Genomic DNA, 19,091 nt, shown 5'->3' with positions numbered 1-19,091 from the left:
TCCTGTGGGGGTGCTGATAGTACGAGACAGCTCTCTCCCCGGGAAGCCGGAACGAATCAGTAGTGCACGACTTCTTTGTACGAGTTGGAGAGATTATAGTGGCTAGAAAGATTTTCCTAGTGTCATGAACGAGGCGGCAAAGCTGAAATATTTTACGATACAGCCTTCAAAGGGTGCAACTGCTTGCTGGCACGCGGCATTCACGCATCTGAGTCCGCGCTCTCTGGCGTTTTTTATTTAGAACAAGCTTAGTGGTAACGGTACAAAGTCGCTATGCCTGTTACACAGGGCGCCAATAAATTATAAATGAAGGAAAAAGAAACCGATCTTCAGAGTATGCTGCCAGGTTATTTTCATCTGAACAGCACATACAAGTGGGATATATATTGCACACGAAACAAAGATGTAGGAGATTCGGGGCTTCAGTCTAAGTTTATTAACATTCCTTTCCGCACAGTTTCATTTGAGTATAAAGACATCAATATCCATTTACATTCATATCTGTTACATAAATAACATAAATAACAAAATACAACAACCAGATAGAAAGACACAAGGACAAGTGTTTTGATGCAGAATGTGAGTGAAGAGTAAAAAAAAGACAGGTATACCCCAATGAAGTAAACACTAAATAATAAATTATAAATTAAAATGAGGATTAGCAGAAAATAAATTAAAATTCATGCACACATGAGGATTAAGTTTTGAACATATTAAGAAGCTGCGACAAACGAAATAGATGTACTTACATTAACATAATGAAAAGAGAAAAACAATGAATAAAAGCCAAGCAATAGCTGGATGCAAACTTAAATTCTTTGCAACGAGACTCTGGAAAAAACAAAATCGAATATCCAACTTTCGCGACTATGAAATCTAAACGTGTTGCGCGAAGAATGCAGAAACCACCAAAGAAACGTTCTCATCCACGTGCGCTTGTCCCGCAGCAGTAGCGCTGCTGCGGGGTCGCAGAGAACGAGCCTCCTCACGCCGGGTTCGGGCGACGCAGCAGGCCGCACCCCGTGTAGTGCGTAGTCATCCAGTGACCCTGATTGTTATCAGTTGAGTTGGTGGACCAAGTTCGTGTCGAGGAACATTTAGGAATACCGAGACAAAGATAGAATTTACTATGCTAGTTTACATGAGTGCATGAGCTTGAAGATGCTGCGAGAGGGAAATTTTGGATGCGCAACTCGTAGCCTGGTGACTTGATAAGGAGGGATATGGGCATGCTAAGTTTAATTTCTTTTCTGTGGGACAGTAGTCAGAGAGCCATCAAGATGGCAGGTGTTCCACCTGAGGAACGAGAAAAAGTTATTGAGCTCAGCATTGCTGGTTTCAGTCAGCGACAAATTGCCTCAATTATGAAAAGGCCTCTAAATACAGTAGATAGGATAGTGCAGGCCTTCAAAAAAGAACGCCATGTGAAGGACACTCTGCATAGGCGCAGACCACGAGCAATGACTACGGACGAAGACCCTGCAATAGTAGCTGCAGAGGCAGCGACTATTGCGGGTAACAGCTCATGAAATTCTTCAGGAACAGGGTGTTAAGGCATCCGAAACAACTCTTGAAAACCGCACTAGCGAGTCAGTCTTTGCACGGAGTCTCTGCTGACGACCTTTGGGGTGCCGTAAAGGAGGAGTGGGAGCGGCTGAAAAGCGACAGGTCACTGACAGCTGTCTTGTACAACTCGCTGCCCTCAAGAATGGCAGCTGTTGTCGCAACAAATGGGGACGCCACCAGGTATTGAGAAGTGTCCTATAACAGTACAATTCAGTTGTTTTTCCTTGGTGCTCGAGACAGAAGACAATGTTTCGTATTTTTTATGTCAACATATTGATATGTGTCATGTCATTTTGCGATTATGATGATTATGATTTTTATCTGCAAATGCATTTAGCTAAATGTTTGCTAACATATGAAACTTTTTTCCTTCAAGTTTTCTTTACACGGCAAGATCTCGCTCGCTGTAACCATGGTAAGGGTGGCTGGGTTATTCATGGCATTACAGCATGAAGTGCACATATTACTAAAGCCAAAGTACCATTTTTTTTCTCGGCTGGCAGAGTGTTACATTCCAGGTAAGTGGGACTCAACCTCGAAAGACAATTTTCATGGCGTACACTGATACACTTTACAAAATGAAAACTACAACCATGCCTTAACCTGAGTGCATACTTCTTGCCTAGACATCTCTAGTTTCGTCGAAGCACAACTGGCATAAGTGAATTGCACTTTGAGCGAGTTGCGAAGGACAGTGCCTTTATGTGTAGGCTGCAATCATGGACCACGCTCGATTTATTCGCAGCAGATGACGCGTTGCAGGCATCGCCGGTTGCGCTATCTAGCGGGAGCATATCAAGCGGTGCTCCTACAGGCCACGGCCAGTCTGGAGGCGAGCGCACACCTCGAGACTGACGGTGACTGGTTATTTTGTTCATCGATAAATGACAGCAAAAGCGAACACGTTTTTTTTTCGCTGTAAGTTGATGGCGCTGTTGGCGGCCTCCAAAGATCGCGGGCCACGCGCTCCCGTGTTCTTTTCATAAAGGACAACAGTGTACAGCAACATATAATTTTTAGTTTGCTATTTAATTTTCCATTCTTGTTTTATTTCTCATCTTTGTTTATTTTTCTCACACTTTTATTTTGTATCTTTTCTTTCTGTTTCAGTGATAGCTACTGCACTTAGAGATCTCTATATATATTTTTAGCCCCCATAGTGTACTTTTATCAATATTTATCACTTATTGCTATTTTTTGTTATTTTCTGTTAAAGCGGCGAGAATCGCAGGGCCAAAGCTGGAGAGCGTCATACGACTCAAGATGCGCAATCCACGAAATCTTTCAGAGCAATAATTTACTCCATTATGCCGAGGCCAATGAATGCTCTTCCAAGAAATGAACACCAAAGAGCTGCACTTTAAATATAACCAAGCCCCTCAGTTCTTCTTCCTACTAAGAAGTAGATGCAACACACATGCAAATTTTAATATTCTCCCAACACACCACAAATGAAACCAACTTCTGAGAAAACCATGCAACGGTCACGAAATTTGCAATGAGATTCTGGCTAAAAGTCTATAAATCTTTGACACACAAGTGAGAGCACTAATGGAGCATTTATGAAGTGGAAATTCTCGTTGAAAAACCCAAGTTTTCTCCAAAATTACATAATCTTTTTGTTTTTAATTGCTTTCACAAGTTTAGTTTTCCTGCTTTCATGACCAAAAGAAAAAAAAATCAAGATTGTAGCTAAACTTGAAGTCGGCTAAAATACCTTTAGAGCCCAAGGTGGCTATAAAAAACTAAAAAGAGCTCATTGTCTAGAGTCCTCTGGAAATTGTTACCTGGCTGCTTGTCATTGCATTTCACATGAGCTCACCAAAGTCACATGCTCAAAATACCCACAATTCCGAAGCTCTCATAATAGAACAAATCATTTCAAAAAGCACATCACTGACACACAGATGAGCTTTCATTTCCATGTTTAAAATGCATTTTTCTCTAGATGGAATTTTAGACAACTTCTTGCGTTTAAACATCATGTTTTTGGTAATTCTGTTGGCTGGATTGAAATTAAATTTTTCCCACATATTTCTTAACATGTGAAAAGTGCAATTATTTCCTTTAAAGGATGATATTATTTATATGAATATTATGAACTTGGGCAATAAGCACGGGCTAAGCATTTAACGCTTCTCACATTACAATTTCTGGTTTATTTAAATGTTTTATGCACGCTTTCTTGATAGTTATTTGCATTCTACAGAGCAATATGAGCCATTAATTATTCAACTATAAAAGTTTACAGGCAGAAAAAGTATGCTCAAAAGGTATACTATTTCTTGGTACAATACAAAACCATGTAACTTACAATAAAACTGATTAAATATTTGAAATCAGCATAACAACTTATGTAAACAGTGAAAGTTTCATTGCCTTAAGCTATAGATTAAACAAATTTTTGTTTCAATTGTGTCCCCTTTTAATGTCAATTCTTCACTGCAAGGATGAGACAGCGTTAAAAGTTTCCATTAAAATAGGTTTAGGCACATGAGAGTCAACAAAGTGGAGGCACCTAATCCTCACATTGTTGCCACTTCACCAAACAGCGTGCGACTAAAGTGCATCCTTAGAATTTTCTGTGCCTTGATATGGCGTTTGTTTAATCATGTGTTCATTTTCAGTTCTGGTATTGAACTACTGCATTACAAAGTGTGCCTAACCATTACTTAACTACTACTGGAGTAATAAAATAGGCTTGAAGCCTGCCAACAATAACGTCCTCAACTTGGGAACGGCTGAGGCATAAATGCAATTTGACAATTAAGCAGTAAGTGCAATGCGAGCGACAGAACATGCACAATACCCCACTGCAATAGAAAACCTGTTGAATCTAAAAACTTAGTATACTCACAAATAAAAACAGCAGAAAAAATTTAGCCCATTACCTTTATAGCTTAGTATACTTGTCCTCCGTGTTTATAGGACATACACATGATATGTTTTGCAATTTTTGTTCACTCGTTGAAAAGGGAGAATCCAATGCAAATGGAGCAACCACAGTGCTTATTAGTTGTGAGCATGTGGCTTTGTTCTCGATTTTTCGCATAAAATGTATCTTCATGTGAACGAAATAAGTTTGATAAATTGTATGCGATGAAAGACTTCAGTGGAAAATTCGGTGAGTGTATGAGCAACTGTCTGTAATATGTCAGTTTCATAGGTTGCCATGCAGTCAAGCTCCGCAAAGATTCCAGTATTAAATTAATATGCCTCTGGAGAATGCCACCCGAGCAGATACCAAAGGGTGAAAAAATCAGTGCACATGAATACTACTCTCATTTGTAAAGTACCGTAAAGTTCTATTTTCCACAATCTCTGAACAAGAGGAGACTATTGCACTTGAGACACCTGAAAATATCCATAACATACTAACACTTCACAATTACACCAGTCCATGACACTACCAATAAAACCCCCTTCCAATTGTTCACATTGCCGCCACCGTCAATAAACTTCCACAACGCATAAGCTAATTTTGCATAATTAGGAGTTGCTTTCAGGTTACCTAGTTGACCATGGATGTCACAGTACTTGCAAGTGAATAAGCATTAACATGTTATGTTTAGTCTATCAGGCACAATTTTTAAAGAATTAGGCAAGACATTATAAGGTAACATCATGAAAGGGGATAAGCTTGAGCATGTGCATAATCCAACCTAGGGCCAGTCAACAGGCTCCGACATTTTTTTTTTTGTACACCCCCCAAACAAGCTCAGCATATCGTAGAGTAGGCTGCAGCAATCACGTTTTTTTTTTTTTAATATTACAGCACTGCATGCCGCACAAGGCCTTCATTTTTAATAACGATTCCCCGCATCTTTCGTGCACCTGACCAACCTCCGTCCACGCGCAGTGACGTCAACTCAATGATCAGCGACATGCCGCAGCACCCAGCTCGTCAATCGGTCTAAACCAGGTGTCAACAAACAGTAGTGAAGTAAACGACAGTTCCGCTTCCCACAGTGTCTCCCCACAGCTACGACAGAGTTATTCAATCACACGAGTTGCGAAACTCCCTGTAGGCTCCATATATCGAAATCCGGACACGTCACTGGCCCAGTTTTCGGGAGCGAGCAGATTGTTGCGCCACCTGTTGATCAGCTCCCCCACTATTAAACCCATTATTTATGTTTTGTGTTGCTGCTCTCAGACAATGCAACAGTCAGCTAACTCCTAAAAAATCGGGCCAATTGCATGTCCACGTTTTCGAGCGCATTTTTGCTGCAAATCGTTGTCGGCTGCAAATCGTGCGACTGGGCTATGAAGAAGCATCGGCACCAAATGAACAGTAAACAGCCTGGCATCTCAGCAAGCGGAAGTTCATAGCAACTGATCGAGTTCGCCGATGACATCAAATGCTGACGTCCTGTCACGTTGCCGAATAGGGCGAAGTCATGACGACAGGCTGCGCCTTCCCTTCTCCGAGAGAGAAGAGTGGCGAGACCGCACAGAAACTTGAAACAAGCTGAAAGCGATGTTGTAAACACGGTGACTTTTTTAGTATAGCATATCTTCGCAAAATTGTTGCGGCAGCATGTTGACGAAGTAAAAATATACATATTTCTTTTTATAACAATTTTTGGACCTTGGGGTTGTTTACTGGCCCTTTAATAGTGCACTAAAAAAACAACAGGTGAAAGAAATCAGATGCTTACATAGCTTTAAAGGGACCCTGAAATGATTTTGACTTTTTGTAAGAACGCCTTGAGCAAGTAAAGCAAGTAGGTCCTAAGTATCATTTGAAGACAGATTCAAGCTCTCTGTGTCAACTGTGTAATTTATTACAAGACTTTCAGCCTATGATTCGCTGCAGATCGCAGCAGTTCAACCGAACGAATTTTCAACTTCTCTTGCCCTATACATGTTTAAGGGGAGACGCTCCTCGAAAGCACTTTTTTTTTGTTATTCAACTTAGAGCTTCAGAAATTGGACCACTGATGCAGTTTTTCCTCCTGATTCCAAATCTGTAATCAGTTTTTACATAAGTGCAATAGTTTGGGAGTTGTGTTTCAAGTAATGGTGAAACTTGATAAGTTTTCCGGGAACTTTCGCGCATACTAAATGTTCATGCAGAGAGTTGTTCAATGGCTCCTTTTGCTCCCTATTAGCCATAGAGTGCCGATATCTAGCTAGAAATTGTGCTCCAACTTTGAAACTATGAAAAAAACATCTGTGTAGCAAACTACCCTTTTTTTTCCACTCGACCACCATTAAATTTATTAATAGATATTTACAGCTGATAGGTTGTGCTGATTCAAGTAGATATCGGCACCCTACGCACTCTCCTCAATGTGTGTGCCAAATTTCGTCGTCGTATGACCATTCTAAGTGCCCGAAACACTTCCCGCAAAAAATGCAAATTGGCCAAAATTGCGAAATGAGAAAAACGCGTTTGAAAGTTTGAAAGTCTGTATTTACAAAAATGAAAAACGCAGTAGCACGAAACTTGTGCTGAACACATACACACATGTCCAGAGGGAATATCAGTTGTCTAAAACTCTCCAGCACCGTAGGTTTTCCCTTCCCGGCTGGTGCGGCAGGACTCCTCCACCCGGGCCCTCTTGGCTGCACTGCGACGGTGTGCCCTCGCCTCAGCGGTTTGACGCACATTCATCTTGTGCATGCGCATGCTGTCTCGGCGGTCGCTGAGGGTAACCAGGGCCTCCGAAGGAAGCACCCCAAGCTCTTCCAGCACCTTTTCAAAGCTCGCGTGGCCCCGGTTGAACCACAGGACTGCAATGGCTGTGGCTGTTTCCACAGCAGTCCGGGAAGCAAACCGGGTCTTTGGACACAGCAGCCATATTTTGCTGTTCAGGGACTCGGCCGCGTTCTGTGTCTTGCCGTGGAGGCACCGGGCAAGCAGCTTCGCATCTGTGAGACGCTTGTAGATTGGGAGGACTGCCAAACCCTGGGCCTTGGTCAGGAGGGGGGTGTGGCACGGTGCAGGCTGGCCCTGCGCCTCAGCACGTCGGTGCTTGCACCACGAGTCTGGGCCTGCAGGACAGAACTTGTGACTTCCAGCACCGTCTGTTGAGCACGAGTGCAAACATGAGGCCCATATGGCAGTGTACATCTTGTGGACATTTCCCCGATTGTTCACAATGGCCACCTGAAAGTAAGTTTGAAGCTTCTGGATGGTGGTCTCCTTCAGCTTCTCCCCTCGTGGAAGTGGCGTTGGCAGCTTCCGCAGGCCGGTGCCCAGACGTTTCGCCACGTGGTTGGTGCACTCCTCTTTTTCAATTGGAGTGTCAGGGTACACGTTGGCATCACAGACCCCGTTGTAGGCCTTGCTGTCTCCATCGCTTAGGAAGATGGTGAACCGCAGGGGTGTCTCATAGTCCACAGTCCTCTGCCAAATGCGCACTGCAGCTTCGGCCTCCATGGCATGCGAAGAACAGTCGCAATTCTTCTCACAAACGGGATGATGAAACGCCTGCCATGTTTCTTCATCGCCTCCCATGTCGTTATGCAAACTGCACGCCAGGCAGAAGTTGGAAAGCACTTCATAGTCCAGGCACAAACCAGTGTCCAAGGACACTACAGTTCCCACACCATTGTGGCTTTTGTGGCCTCTTTTTTGCCATGTGCCGTCAAACATGACTGGCACGTCACTGTTACCAGCCACCTCTTTGGTGACGCTGCGTGCCCTTTGCATGTTTTCACAGACAGCCTTCACTGCCGCACTGTGAATCTTTTTGCCGATAGCATGGAAGGTCTTATGGTGCATAGGGTTTGGCAATCCAACTACTGCACAAAATCGTGAAAGTTGCTCATGCCCGATACCGACGGCACGCGCTGCAAGCACCACTTTCAGGTTCACGGCAAAGGCGTCACGCGAACTCCCGCTGTCGTAGCTTCTGCTTGCACCGCGGCCGCCATCTGACGCGACCCGCTTCGACGAGTACGCGGACGAAAGGATGCTCTCCGAGCACTCCGCATTCTCGCAGTGTAGCTCCAGAAACGCCGAAAGGCCTTTCCGCTTTTTATTCGGTGCCCGAACTGCGAGTTTACTCTCGTGACAAACGGGGCATGCCGCGCCTGCGACGACGGCCGTCAATGCACCCAACTCGCACAGCACTACGCTTTCGGCACGATCGGCATTCGGCCTGACGTCGTTTTCGAATAACGCGATCTTTTTCTGCGATGCACTCACAAAATTCACTGCAGCGTTGATCTCGTCGTCGCAGTTGCCATGGTCGACGTTGCCGTGGTCGATGTTAGGCCTACCGGCCGCTGGCCCGTCGCGGACATTTTCGTTGGCGGTGGCTTTCTTGTACGTCCTCCGCCGCTTCCCTCTGAACTTGTTCTTACTTCTGTATTTCCGATGGTCGGCAACGGCCTTTTTCGGGCTTGCCATCGCACGAAAACAGCGAAAAATAACTCCGGAAAACAGTGAAGCGAACTACGGCAAGAAAACACGGGTGCTGTCAGCCAATGGCGGCCCTGCGTTAGTGGCGCGCGGTTTGAAACGGCGGGAAAAGACTGTTTTTGTCATGACCTACTACACTCCTGACCTGCCCAGAGAGCACCTCTTCCAGCGCCCACGTTCTAGTTCATACCTTCTGCCGCTAGGGCCGTCACCTACGAGCGGCGTGGCGCTAGGCAGCACCTGTTCGCTGACGTCAGCTTGAGTGTTCGTGGTCATATTTCGGCCAACAGAGCACTCATATTGCGTAATTATTATGCACTAATGAAAAATAATTTTGAAACAAATATTTCAAAAGTCATTCACAAATTCTTTGCAATTAAATGGACGCAACATCACATATGCTGTCCTACACTATGTAAGTCTACGGATTCTCGCATTTGTCCACCAGTGTGCAATAAATTTTTCGTCACACTGAACAGCTTACTTGACCAGTCATCTAAGTGAAAAAATAGTCACATATATGCCGGCTGTTCATCACGGAATGCAGCCGTTCTTACTCTAGCGCCGTCCAAACAGCCGTAAAGTAGCAGACGAACAGGTTATAGGTAGCGCCACCTACGGCGAGCGATTGAACGAGAGCGGGGACACGCGCTCCCATAGGAACCCCGCTATCTGAACAGGTCAGGAGTGTAGTAGGTCATGGTTTTTGTTGCTTTTTTTTTTAGATTTTTCGTGAACGTACGAGACTTCAAGAACCGGGATCGTGGAGAGTAAGGACAACTCTACACGAGCCAGCGGCCGCAATATGGCGGACAGCTCTCTTCGCGGCCCCGCGAGCACGCGAACAGCAGCCCGTTTTGTGTAAATTTCGTGATGCCGCGCGTCACTGCCGCTCACTCAGACGCGTTTTTCACTGACTTCTGATGCTTATTTCGCTGTGATATTTTCAGATGTCAAAATATAATGTATAAAGATGATAAAGCAACAAAAAACAGAAAAGGTGAAATTTGGAAAAAAAACGCGACTTTTCGACCCGCGTCTCCCCTTAAGCGCGCATAGTGCCCAGTGATGTATCTCATCAGATATATATGTATACATAGCAGAATCTCCTATGAGCAGTGAGTGTTGTCTGCTTGTGTCACAATGTGCTCCGTGTTAACATGAATATTGTTCATCTTGAGATTTCTTTTCTTGGACACAAAGAACAGCCCTAGCTAGGTTGTGTACCATACATCTACCAATCAGTGACTTGTAAAGCTGCAACAATGTGAAATTTGTGAGGCATCTGGCAGGTAGAATGCCCTCAGCTCGTCGCTGCAGTGAGCGTCACGCTTTCGCCATCCCGTTTAAGCTACGATTCATGCATCTGCGGCTGTAACTTCATCCTTGAAGACACAACCACATTGCCCGAGTTTAAGCTTATCGGTGATCATTATCGAATTTTTTCACTTTTTTCGCATGCCTTTGCCGGCTGTTGCCGTACAGGAGAATAAAATAAGAGAATTTGGTAGTGTGGCGGCATCTGTCGAAGCAGATATCAACTACTCTGCGATCTTTGTTTCTGCTACCAGATAGCATGCGTGCTTCCGGGCGCACTGAGCTATGGTCTCAGAGGTTGCACGCAACCTGTTGGCGAGCAATCTCCGAAGCTATGACTGGGCAAAGCTAAAACCGTCGAGTGCGCTCATGACAGCGCTGTGATCACCAGCGATTCCAGCGTGTCATGAGCTGAGAAGGGTACATGCAGTGGCCTTGATACGCGGCATGTCACTAAATTTGTGGCGCAAATGAAATGATGACGTTCTAGCCTAAATGCTAACAAAACTTCAAAACCGTTTCAGGGTTCCTTTCAAGTTACCATGCTGTCTGTGCTGTTCCTTTCAGTCCTTGTTCTTTTTGTATGTAAAAAAGTTTATATAGAAACATCATGTATAACTGGAACTTTCCACTCCCCTCATAATGGCCTTGAGCTCCAGGGCTAAAATTAGACTGCTGTAGTTTGGCGGACTTAGCAGGATCAAAATGCGCATGCGCAGCATGCTATAAGCCCTGTACCGTGTACTGTGCGCACACTATTTTTAAGATTTTGCTTTAACATGTCTGCATGGTTTACATAGCGTACGCAAAACATGGTGGCGGTTTTTACCACCCGCTTTGGACTTAATTTAGCGTAGGTGAGGACGCATTCAATCATTTCATAGCCAAAAAATGTGTAAAATGACTTCACTTGTCTTCAGGTAGCTTCGCCGACCGAGTATTACAGATAACTTAGCCTAGATTTTGAGATCGCTTCCCATCTCGAACGCACCTAGGCCCGACTAGAAGACTCATGTTAACAAATCAGCAACATGAATGCTTTGGTCTTTGGTGCATTGTTCATAATTGTTTACTTTTATTATTACTAAAAAAAGTAGTAACATTGCTTTGCACAGTAATACAGGTGAACATTCTCATTCCTCCCCCACCCCACTGTTTTTTAACTTAGCCACCCTATGTGGTGCCACCATCCCACCTCGGGCCTGTAAACCACGTAAACGCTAACCCACTAAATTAAAAGACACTGTCCACAACGAACCCTTGCGGCACAGTAACGCTATTCCTTTAACCCTGGTTATTGCGCTCACGCTAAACTATACCTCTTTATTGATTGCACTGCATGATATGAACAAGAGTGGGACAGCTGGAACTGTGTTTAGAGCAATTTTTGTAGCAGAATATTTCAAGTATAGAATAGTCTAATGAATGAGGGGGGAGAGGGTACGTTTTTATAGTCGTAAATTTCAAAAGTAAAAATTAAAGTTGATCAATGACGTAGGCGATCATTTGTAGTCTAGTCCCTTTTTTCTGCATTCAAGTTTTTTCCAGATAAAAAGAAATTGCCTTTATTATAACTTGCATATTTCTAATTAATGAAAAAAATCAAAAGGAATATTGGGTGTTTCCATCATGATGCAGTTTGACAGAAATGATAAAGCACTAAGAAGGCAAATTGGAAGGCATGTGCTACCAAAACTTAGAACCCACCACTATCTATAAGTACAGCGCCTAAAAAGCAGAAAACTAGCACTAGCTAAAATAATTTACACATGTTCACAATTTCATCTGTATACCCTGTAATGTACTAGCTACGCATTTAAGGTTTATTGATTAAACAGCACTTTTTTATAGGTGGGCCTTTCAACCACACACTTGTCGCGCAATTCACAAATTTTCATGCCTGGCGCACTTTTACGCATAAAAGCGTCTGCCACACAATATTACATGCGTTAAAAAGATCCCTTGCACTACATGACATTCCTATAAGGTTTCCTTCCGAGACAGTTTAAAGCACTGGCGTGGCTCTGTGGTAGAACACCTGCTTACCACGCAGAAGTCCTGTGTCTGATGCCTTCTTGAATTGTCGATTTTTATTTCTATTTATTTGCATCTATTTCAAATTTCCAATCATAGACAACACTGATTTTTCGCTAACAGCCAACGATGCAGACACTGGAATTTCTGCATAATGAGCTCTTTAACAATATCGCGCTATTATTATAGACGAGAAAACTAGACAGATTAAGCAAAACAGAAAGTATAAGCAGACAATAAGCCCATAATAGAGAATATGAGCACTAATGGACACTATAGTACTATATTGCAGTGGTCTTCTTTCACAGGCAATATCTTTACATTATAACACACAACATTTTGACACATGAAATCGATCTTTACAATGATGACAGACATGAATTTGATGGGCCACTTAATTGGAAGCCTACATAAGTTTACACTGATAAATTATTCCTAGATGACTCTACAGTAATTACTTTTGCCGTCATTGGTTCATTATTTGCATATATAAAGAAGGGAAAAATTTTATTTTTGAATTTTATAATGAAACATAAGCACCTAGTTAATGTGAGTGTGGTGTCGATTTCACTGACTTGAAATTTTGACCACTTTGGCTCAACTAGTATTTCAGAAACTTGCTTAGAACCCAACGTAATTCATTTTTACCTATCAAAAAGCATGCAAGCCTTTGGAAACACTAATAAAACCTATGGCGCTGCACAAAGCTAGCATGGAAATCTTCAAGTGGTGTCATTGCCTGTCTTTTTTACCTTTTTCTTTGTTACTAAAAATTTTCTCTCGGCATTTACGAAAAGATGCCTTAATTTTCGTTTATATGCAAGTTTCAAGACGTAAACCATGACCATAATAATAGGCACGACTGTTCTTTGTGCACAATAAAAATTTGAAGTGAGCTTGATACAGTTTATATTTGCATCAAGATTCTTTGTACAAGAAATGCTTCCATGACCAATCCATTGAATACCACAATATATTCTAAATAGGTATATATCATTTGAAATTGCCAGCTCATTTCCTTTAACACTGAATAAATAATGAAGAAACCTTACGAACATTTAAAATTGGCATCAAGGCTGTTGTACAGTAGCACATTTTTAAATAAATTTTTCAGTTGATAGACAGGTCTTATTTTATTACCTTTTGTAAATCAATGTTCATCAGAGTCTTGCCAATGTCAGTGTTTACTTTCTATATCCACTTCTGTGCACTAGTCGAAATAAAGAGTATAAATTTTGTGCAAATGCTAAATTGAATGTCATTCTTATTACTTAAGAGTTCATATATATTACTTCTGGGTGACATATTTTAGTACACAGTACCACGTTTAGCAAGATGCTTGATGTGGGGTGTTTCTACAAAATTTCATCATTTTTTTAGAGCACGCTTGTCTTCATGGGATAACTAATAGATATACTAGTACTAATTTAGGTATGCAATTGAATTTCTTTTGTTAAGAAATATGACATAGCTAACTGTACAGTAAACAATTACAATTACAATCAATTGCCATAAATACACTATAACTTGTCCAATCACTTCCACTCATTTTAAATTGAGTCTCCAGAGCATTGGAGTCAAATTGTACAAATTTCACAGATTCATAGATGGTCAACCATAATGCATATTGCAAAGGTCAACCATAATGCACACTGCATATGCATATTACATATCTTGTTATGTCTTTCTTGTATAAATTACAATGCAACCTTTGCTTAATTCTGATTCCGCCCCTTCATCGATATTTTTAACAGGCTGTACTTACCCACTGCACTTTTGAACTTCAGGACCTTCTCTGCTAAAACAAAATTTCACACCCAAGTGTTTCCAATAAAAAAAAAACTACAAGCAGCGGCAAAAGAATTGCACTGACCCTAGACCCGCCAACAGCAAAGTCTGGCTCCTGGGGATGCATAGTGACACAGCTTGGTTCATAGTCCACAGGATGCGTTGCAACTTTCATCTCATTTTCCACCAACGAGATCTGCATCAGAAACAAAAGTGAAAGACAACTAGCTCAAATCATAACTAGGACAAAATTTTAGATCCCACAAAATGCCTATTTTTTGATGGTAGACATATAGGAGAGCTTGCGTGAAATATTTTGTGTTTGCAGAACAAGCAGATGAGTCGTCGAAAGCTACAAAACATAAGCCACTTTTTCACACCAAATCTAACGAAATGTCACCATTAATACTTTCCATAGTGATGCATAGTAATGGCACAACCAAGAATGCACTTTCTGCATGGCCTCCCAATAAGGAGGCACTGGAGCATCTCTGAGACCAGGACCTATGCCCCGATAACCACAAGAGTGGCATGCGCCTTGTGATTCGGTGCTGCCTAATGGTTGTTCAAAAGAAAACTATAATAGTATTTAAGAGCCATGCTACCTTGCTAACATTTCATCAGTTGTATACAGGGTGCCCAAGCTGACTGTAGCCAGAGTTTGAGAACATGCTAACACACTTTGCGAAAATGCAACCATATACATGTTGCTTACTACTGCATGGTGTAAGTTGCGATTTTGCTTAAATTGCTTTATTAGCCAAGATAATTAATTAACCTAAAAATAAACAAAGCTACACAAAATATTCAATAAAAAGTTGGAAATCAGTAGGCGAAATTCCCTATTAGAGTTCCTAAATTTGTGCTTTCCGCTTCTTACTAGAAGTGCCCACAAAACAAAATATACCATGCAACACGCCTACTTGCCCACCACATTGCAGTCCTGCCTAACGTTCAGCATACAAACGATATGCTTCCTGTGCATTGGTACACGGCAGGGATGAGCAGACACAGCTGTTACTGCTTCTGCTGCTGCAAGCGAAAGGTTCCTCCTCGCACAGCAACCAGCACCGTCACTCTCCTGTCGCCTTTCAACCCACAGCACATGTGGCCCACTGCTACTGTGTAATGCAGGCGAAACAAAGAGAGCACCGAAATTACGGTGCAAAAATGGGCATGTCACTTGGTATTTTCTATACTTCACATGCCTCTGCACTAAGCAGAAAAACCCTAACAACTAATATAGAAATTTAGAACCGCTCTAATCAGGGGTTTTGCAAACCAATCTACAGCTTTCTAAGGGAGATTTTCCGCACAGCTTCGTTCCTTTTAAAAGTTAGTGAATCTTCCTTAAATAAGCGATTACGCAGAGCACAAAAAAATAGTGTGACATACTTCGTGCAGTCGTCAGCAACATCAATTTAGTTGTGCGGATGTAAAGTGGGTCAGCCTATTTTTAACACTCTGGCTAGGGGTTAGCTTGGGCAATATGTATTATATATGTATTACTACCTCATTATAAATTCAGCTAAAGTTTCGTTCAAGTTGGCCATTAAACCTGTGGGTATCGGGTTTGCTGTGCTCCGACCGTCACTCTCCTGTCGCCTTTCAACCCACAGCACATGTGGTCCACTGCTACTGTGTAATGCAGGCGAAACAAAGAGAGCACCGAAATTACGGTGCAAAAATGGGCATGTCACTTGGTATTTTCTATACTTCACATGCCTCTGCACTAAGCAGAAAAACCCTAACAACTAATATAGAAATTTAGAACCGGTCTAATCAGGGGTTTTGCAAACCAATCTACAGCTTTCCAAGGGGGATTTTCCGCACAGCTTCGTTCCTTTTAAAAGTTAGTGAATCTTCCTTAAATAAGCGATTACGCAGAGCACAAAAAAATAGTGTGACATACTTCGTGCAGTCGTCAGCAACATCAATTTAGTTGTGCGGATGTAAAGTGGGTCAGCCTATTTTTAACACTCTGGCTAGGGGTTAGCTTGGTCAATATGTATTATATATGTATTACTACCTCATTATAAATTCAGCTAAAGTTTCGTTCAAGTTGGCCATTAAACCTGTGGGTATCGGGCTTGCTGTGCTCCGACCGTAGTTAAAGCAAGGACGACGGAGGCTCCACATCAAAACAAACAATTGAACTAAATGCGGCATACGGCACGGTCGGCCCTGTGACACAAGACAGCAGCGCGGCGGCCATGATCTCTGGGCAGCAGCAATCGACCAGCGCGAGTAGCAGCACCAGTTTTTCCTGGCAACCAAGGCACCTGTGTCCTGGGCAGTGTGCAGGTTGCCCCTTTTGAAGAGTGCAGGTGGGCCTCGTGCACCGCTGGTGCACAACACGTGGGGCTATTTCTCGATAGTGGGTGTGCGCGATTCCCACAAACCTCACTGAGCAATGTGGTAGACATAGGCAAGCTGTTGGCAAGTGCATGTGGCACTTCATGTTCTTTAGCATTAGCCGAAGGGCAACCAAGGCAGTAGTCCGATTCTTTTATATTTCCCATCAACCACTGCAGCAAGTAGCCATTACCAGTGACAATAATGCAGGCATGGGTTTTATGGTCCTCAATTACGAAGGACAAGAAGATTGCAAAGTGCAGAAAATTATGTAATAGTATAGCCAATAGTCTGCAATATCATTTGCATAAGGCACTTTGGCCATGTATATGCGGTTACTTGCTTCTGTTTCATAAATTCAGACTTTTTCTTTAGTTCCTGTTGCAATGAAACAACAAGTTATCCCGCTGGCATTAATTCAAGTGCCAGCTTAAATAATCCGCACAACATTGAAATAATCTGAGTACCAAGCTATTTATTCCCATGTGCCAAACAGTTAATCTAAGCACAAACTCAATTAGGCCACGTGCCAGTTAATTTAATCTAAGTACTACATGTTTAATCCAATTACCAACGACCTTAATTCAAGTGTCAGTCAGTTTAATCCATGTGCAAAAAGCAGAATACAGAGTGTAAAAATGGCAGAACAATTGAAATGCAGTTTCTAAAAGATATAAGATGATAGTCGCAGTGTATAACAAATTATTATTATTTGTATTCTCTGCTAGTACCGCATAAGTACCGTATAAACAAGAATAGAAGTCGAGATAATGTCAATAAAACAACGAGCTAAAGTCGCCCCTCGTCTTATTTAGTGGTGTCTAGCCGACAGTGCACCGCTGTCTGGCAACATGTTGCCTGCATGTGAGACGTCCCCACTATGCCACCGATCACCAAAAAGAGGGAAGCCCCTCAACCCCCTTTTTATCCGGTTCCCTCTTGGCTAAGTGTCTCAATCACTTTCCACATACAGGGATTCGTGCCGGGGCCGGGAAGTAAGAGACGTCGCGATCTTTTCTTAATTATGGGCGCATTTAATTGAATAACAAGTGCAAATGGCGTACGCACATATTGCCCGTGAACGACATCTCTGTTACACAAAAGGGTAACACATTAGCAAATACTTGCGACACGCAAAACAGGATACATAAGCGAGTAACGGTGACAATACAACGGTGCCTCAATACAGAGTAAACATACGACGACACAAATGACAAAGTGATAAATTAATAAAACCACGCAATGTCTCAATATGCCGCATTCCTTCCCGCAAAGCTCATTCAAGTAAAAGAGGTGAAGTTCGTCTCACAGAATGTCCATGTAGTCGGAGCCTCGGAGTTGGCTGCTCGAGTCGGGCCGAAGGTTGGTTCTTCGCGTCGCGGCCTGATCTGTCCCCTTCCGTCGCCGTCTACTTCTTTTTCTCCCCTGGGAAAGACTCTCCTCGCCTCTCCCCTTCCTTGACACGTGGCCGGTTTTCTCGGGTTCCTACTCTGCCCTACCGGGGCACCAAACCAATCGCCGCTATCCACGCGGCATATTTTCTTCTCAGTCGGAGTGTATCATCTGCGGCAGCCACCCCCGCGGCCTACACCAGTAGAAAACCCTCTCCCAAACAAGGCCGAGCAAGTAACAATGTACAAACTCAAGCCTCAGAGAGAGAGATAGGCGAGCTGTCCCAAGACACTTTAATTACGGGTGAACAATGGTCCCGATGCTTCCGGTACTTGGTGAGCCAATGTCCAGACCAAGTCTCAACGTTTCCATGCAGCTCGGCGTCTCCCGCGAAATTCTACGTAGCCGCCGCTTCTTCGTCATTCACCGCCGCGAGCGGCCATCCGCGCAGAACGCAGTAATGAGCCCTGGAGCCACGGAGGCTGACGGAAAGTCATACTGGACCCGGCTCAGGCGCTGCGGCCGCGTCGCATTCTCCGAACCAACAAAAGGTGCTCTGCTGCTCCCCCATGCCACAAATCTGAAGGGTGCGCGCGGATCATCTCCACCGTACACTGTCACACGGTCTGTAGACGACAAGGCGCCACCCGGTCCTCGTGTTTGCGAGGGGGAGCCCGTGAGAATAGTAGAAATAATCCTTCCGGTACTCCACTCCGGAATGCCCATTCGTTACACCGAAGGTTTTCTTTTCCGTTTTTTTTATGCGTGGGTTTGAGAAACGAGTGTACACATCTTGAAAGGAGCGGGGTTCCGTCCGTGTTTGCGGGGACGTCACACATGTGCATGAGAAGCTGGACACGGCCATATTCGCATTCAAATCCAATAGCAGGTTGTTGTTTTTTCTCTCTTTTGTCTGTTTTTTTTTTGTGTGTGTTCGTGATTTGCCTCCAATCTGTTCTAAGATCTCGCTCCGCTTGACATTGTGTTTCATTTTTAGTGGTTTTTTTTCGTTCCCTGAATATGAGTAGCGGTACAAGAAGGCAGTACTCAGCTGCGTTTAAACCAGAAGTTGTTGAGTTCGCAGAAGCGAATGGGAATATGGCTGCTCAGCGCTGCTTTGGTGTATCAGAAAAAAGCGTGCGCAATTAAAGGGTGCAGAAAGGGAAGCTGGGTGATTCCACGAGAGATTGACACGGGTCCAAAAGTTGATATTTTAGATTTCATTGAGTATTTTATATTTCGTCCACTTCTCACCAGGTAGCCC

At 43.2% G+C, this 19,091-nt stretch overlaps 1 protein-coding gene across 1 annotated transcript in view; it reads right to left on the bottom strand.

The window, feature by feature from the left end:
* The window catches only part of flr (actin-interacting protein 1 flr), a 58,033-nt gene that overhangs the window by 13,053 nt on the left and 25,889 nt on the right, over positions 1 to 19,091 (bottom strand). Inside the window, exon 13 of the mRNA XM_037426936.2 lies at positions 14,166 to 14,276. Within this exon, the coding sequence (XP_037282833.2) occupies positions 14,166 to 14,276 (111 nt within the window). The remainder of the gene's footprint in view (positions 1 to 14,165; positions 14,277 to 19,091) is intronic.

This window comes from Rhipicephalus microplus, chromosome X (genome assembly GCF_043290135.1).
Source record: "Rhipicephalus microplus isolate Deutch F79 chromosome X, USDA_Rmic, whole genome shotgun sequence".
Lineage (NCBI taxonomy): Eukaryota > Metazoa > Arthropoda > Arachnida > Ixodida > Ixodidae > Rhipicephalus > Rhipicephalus microplus.
This window is presented reverse-complemented; position numbering and strand designations above follow the sequence as displayed.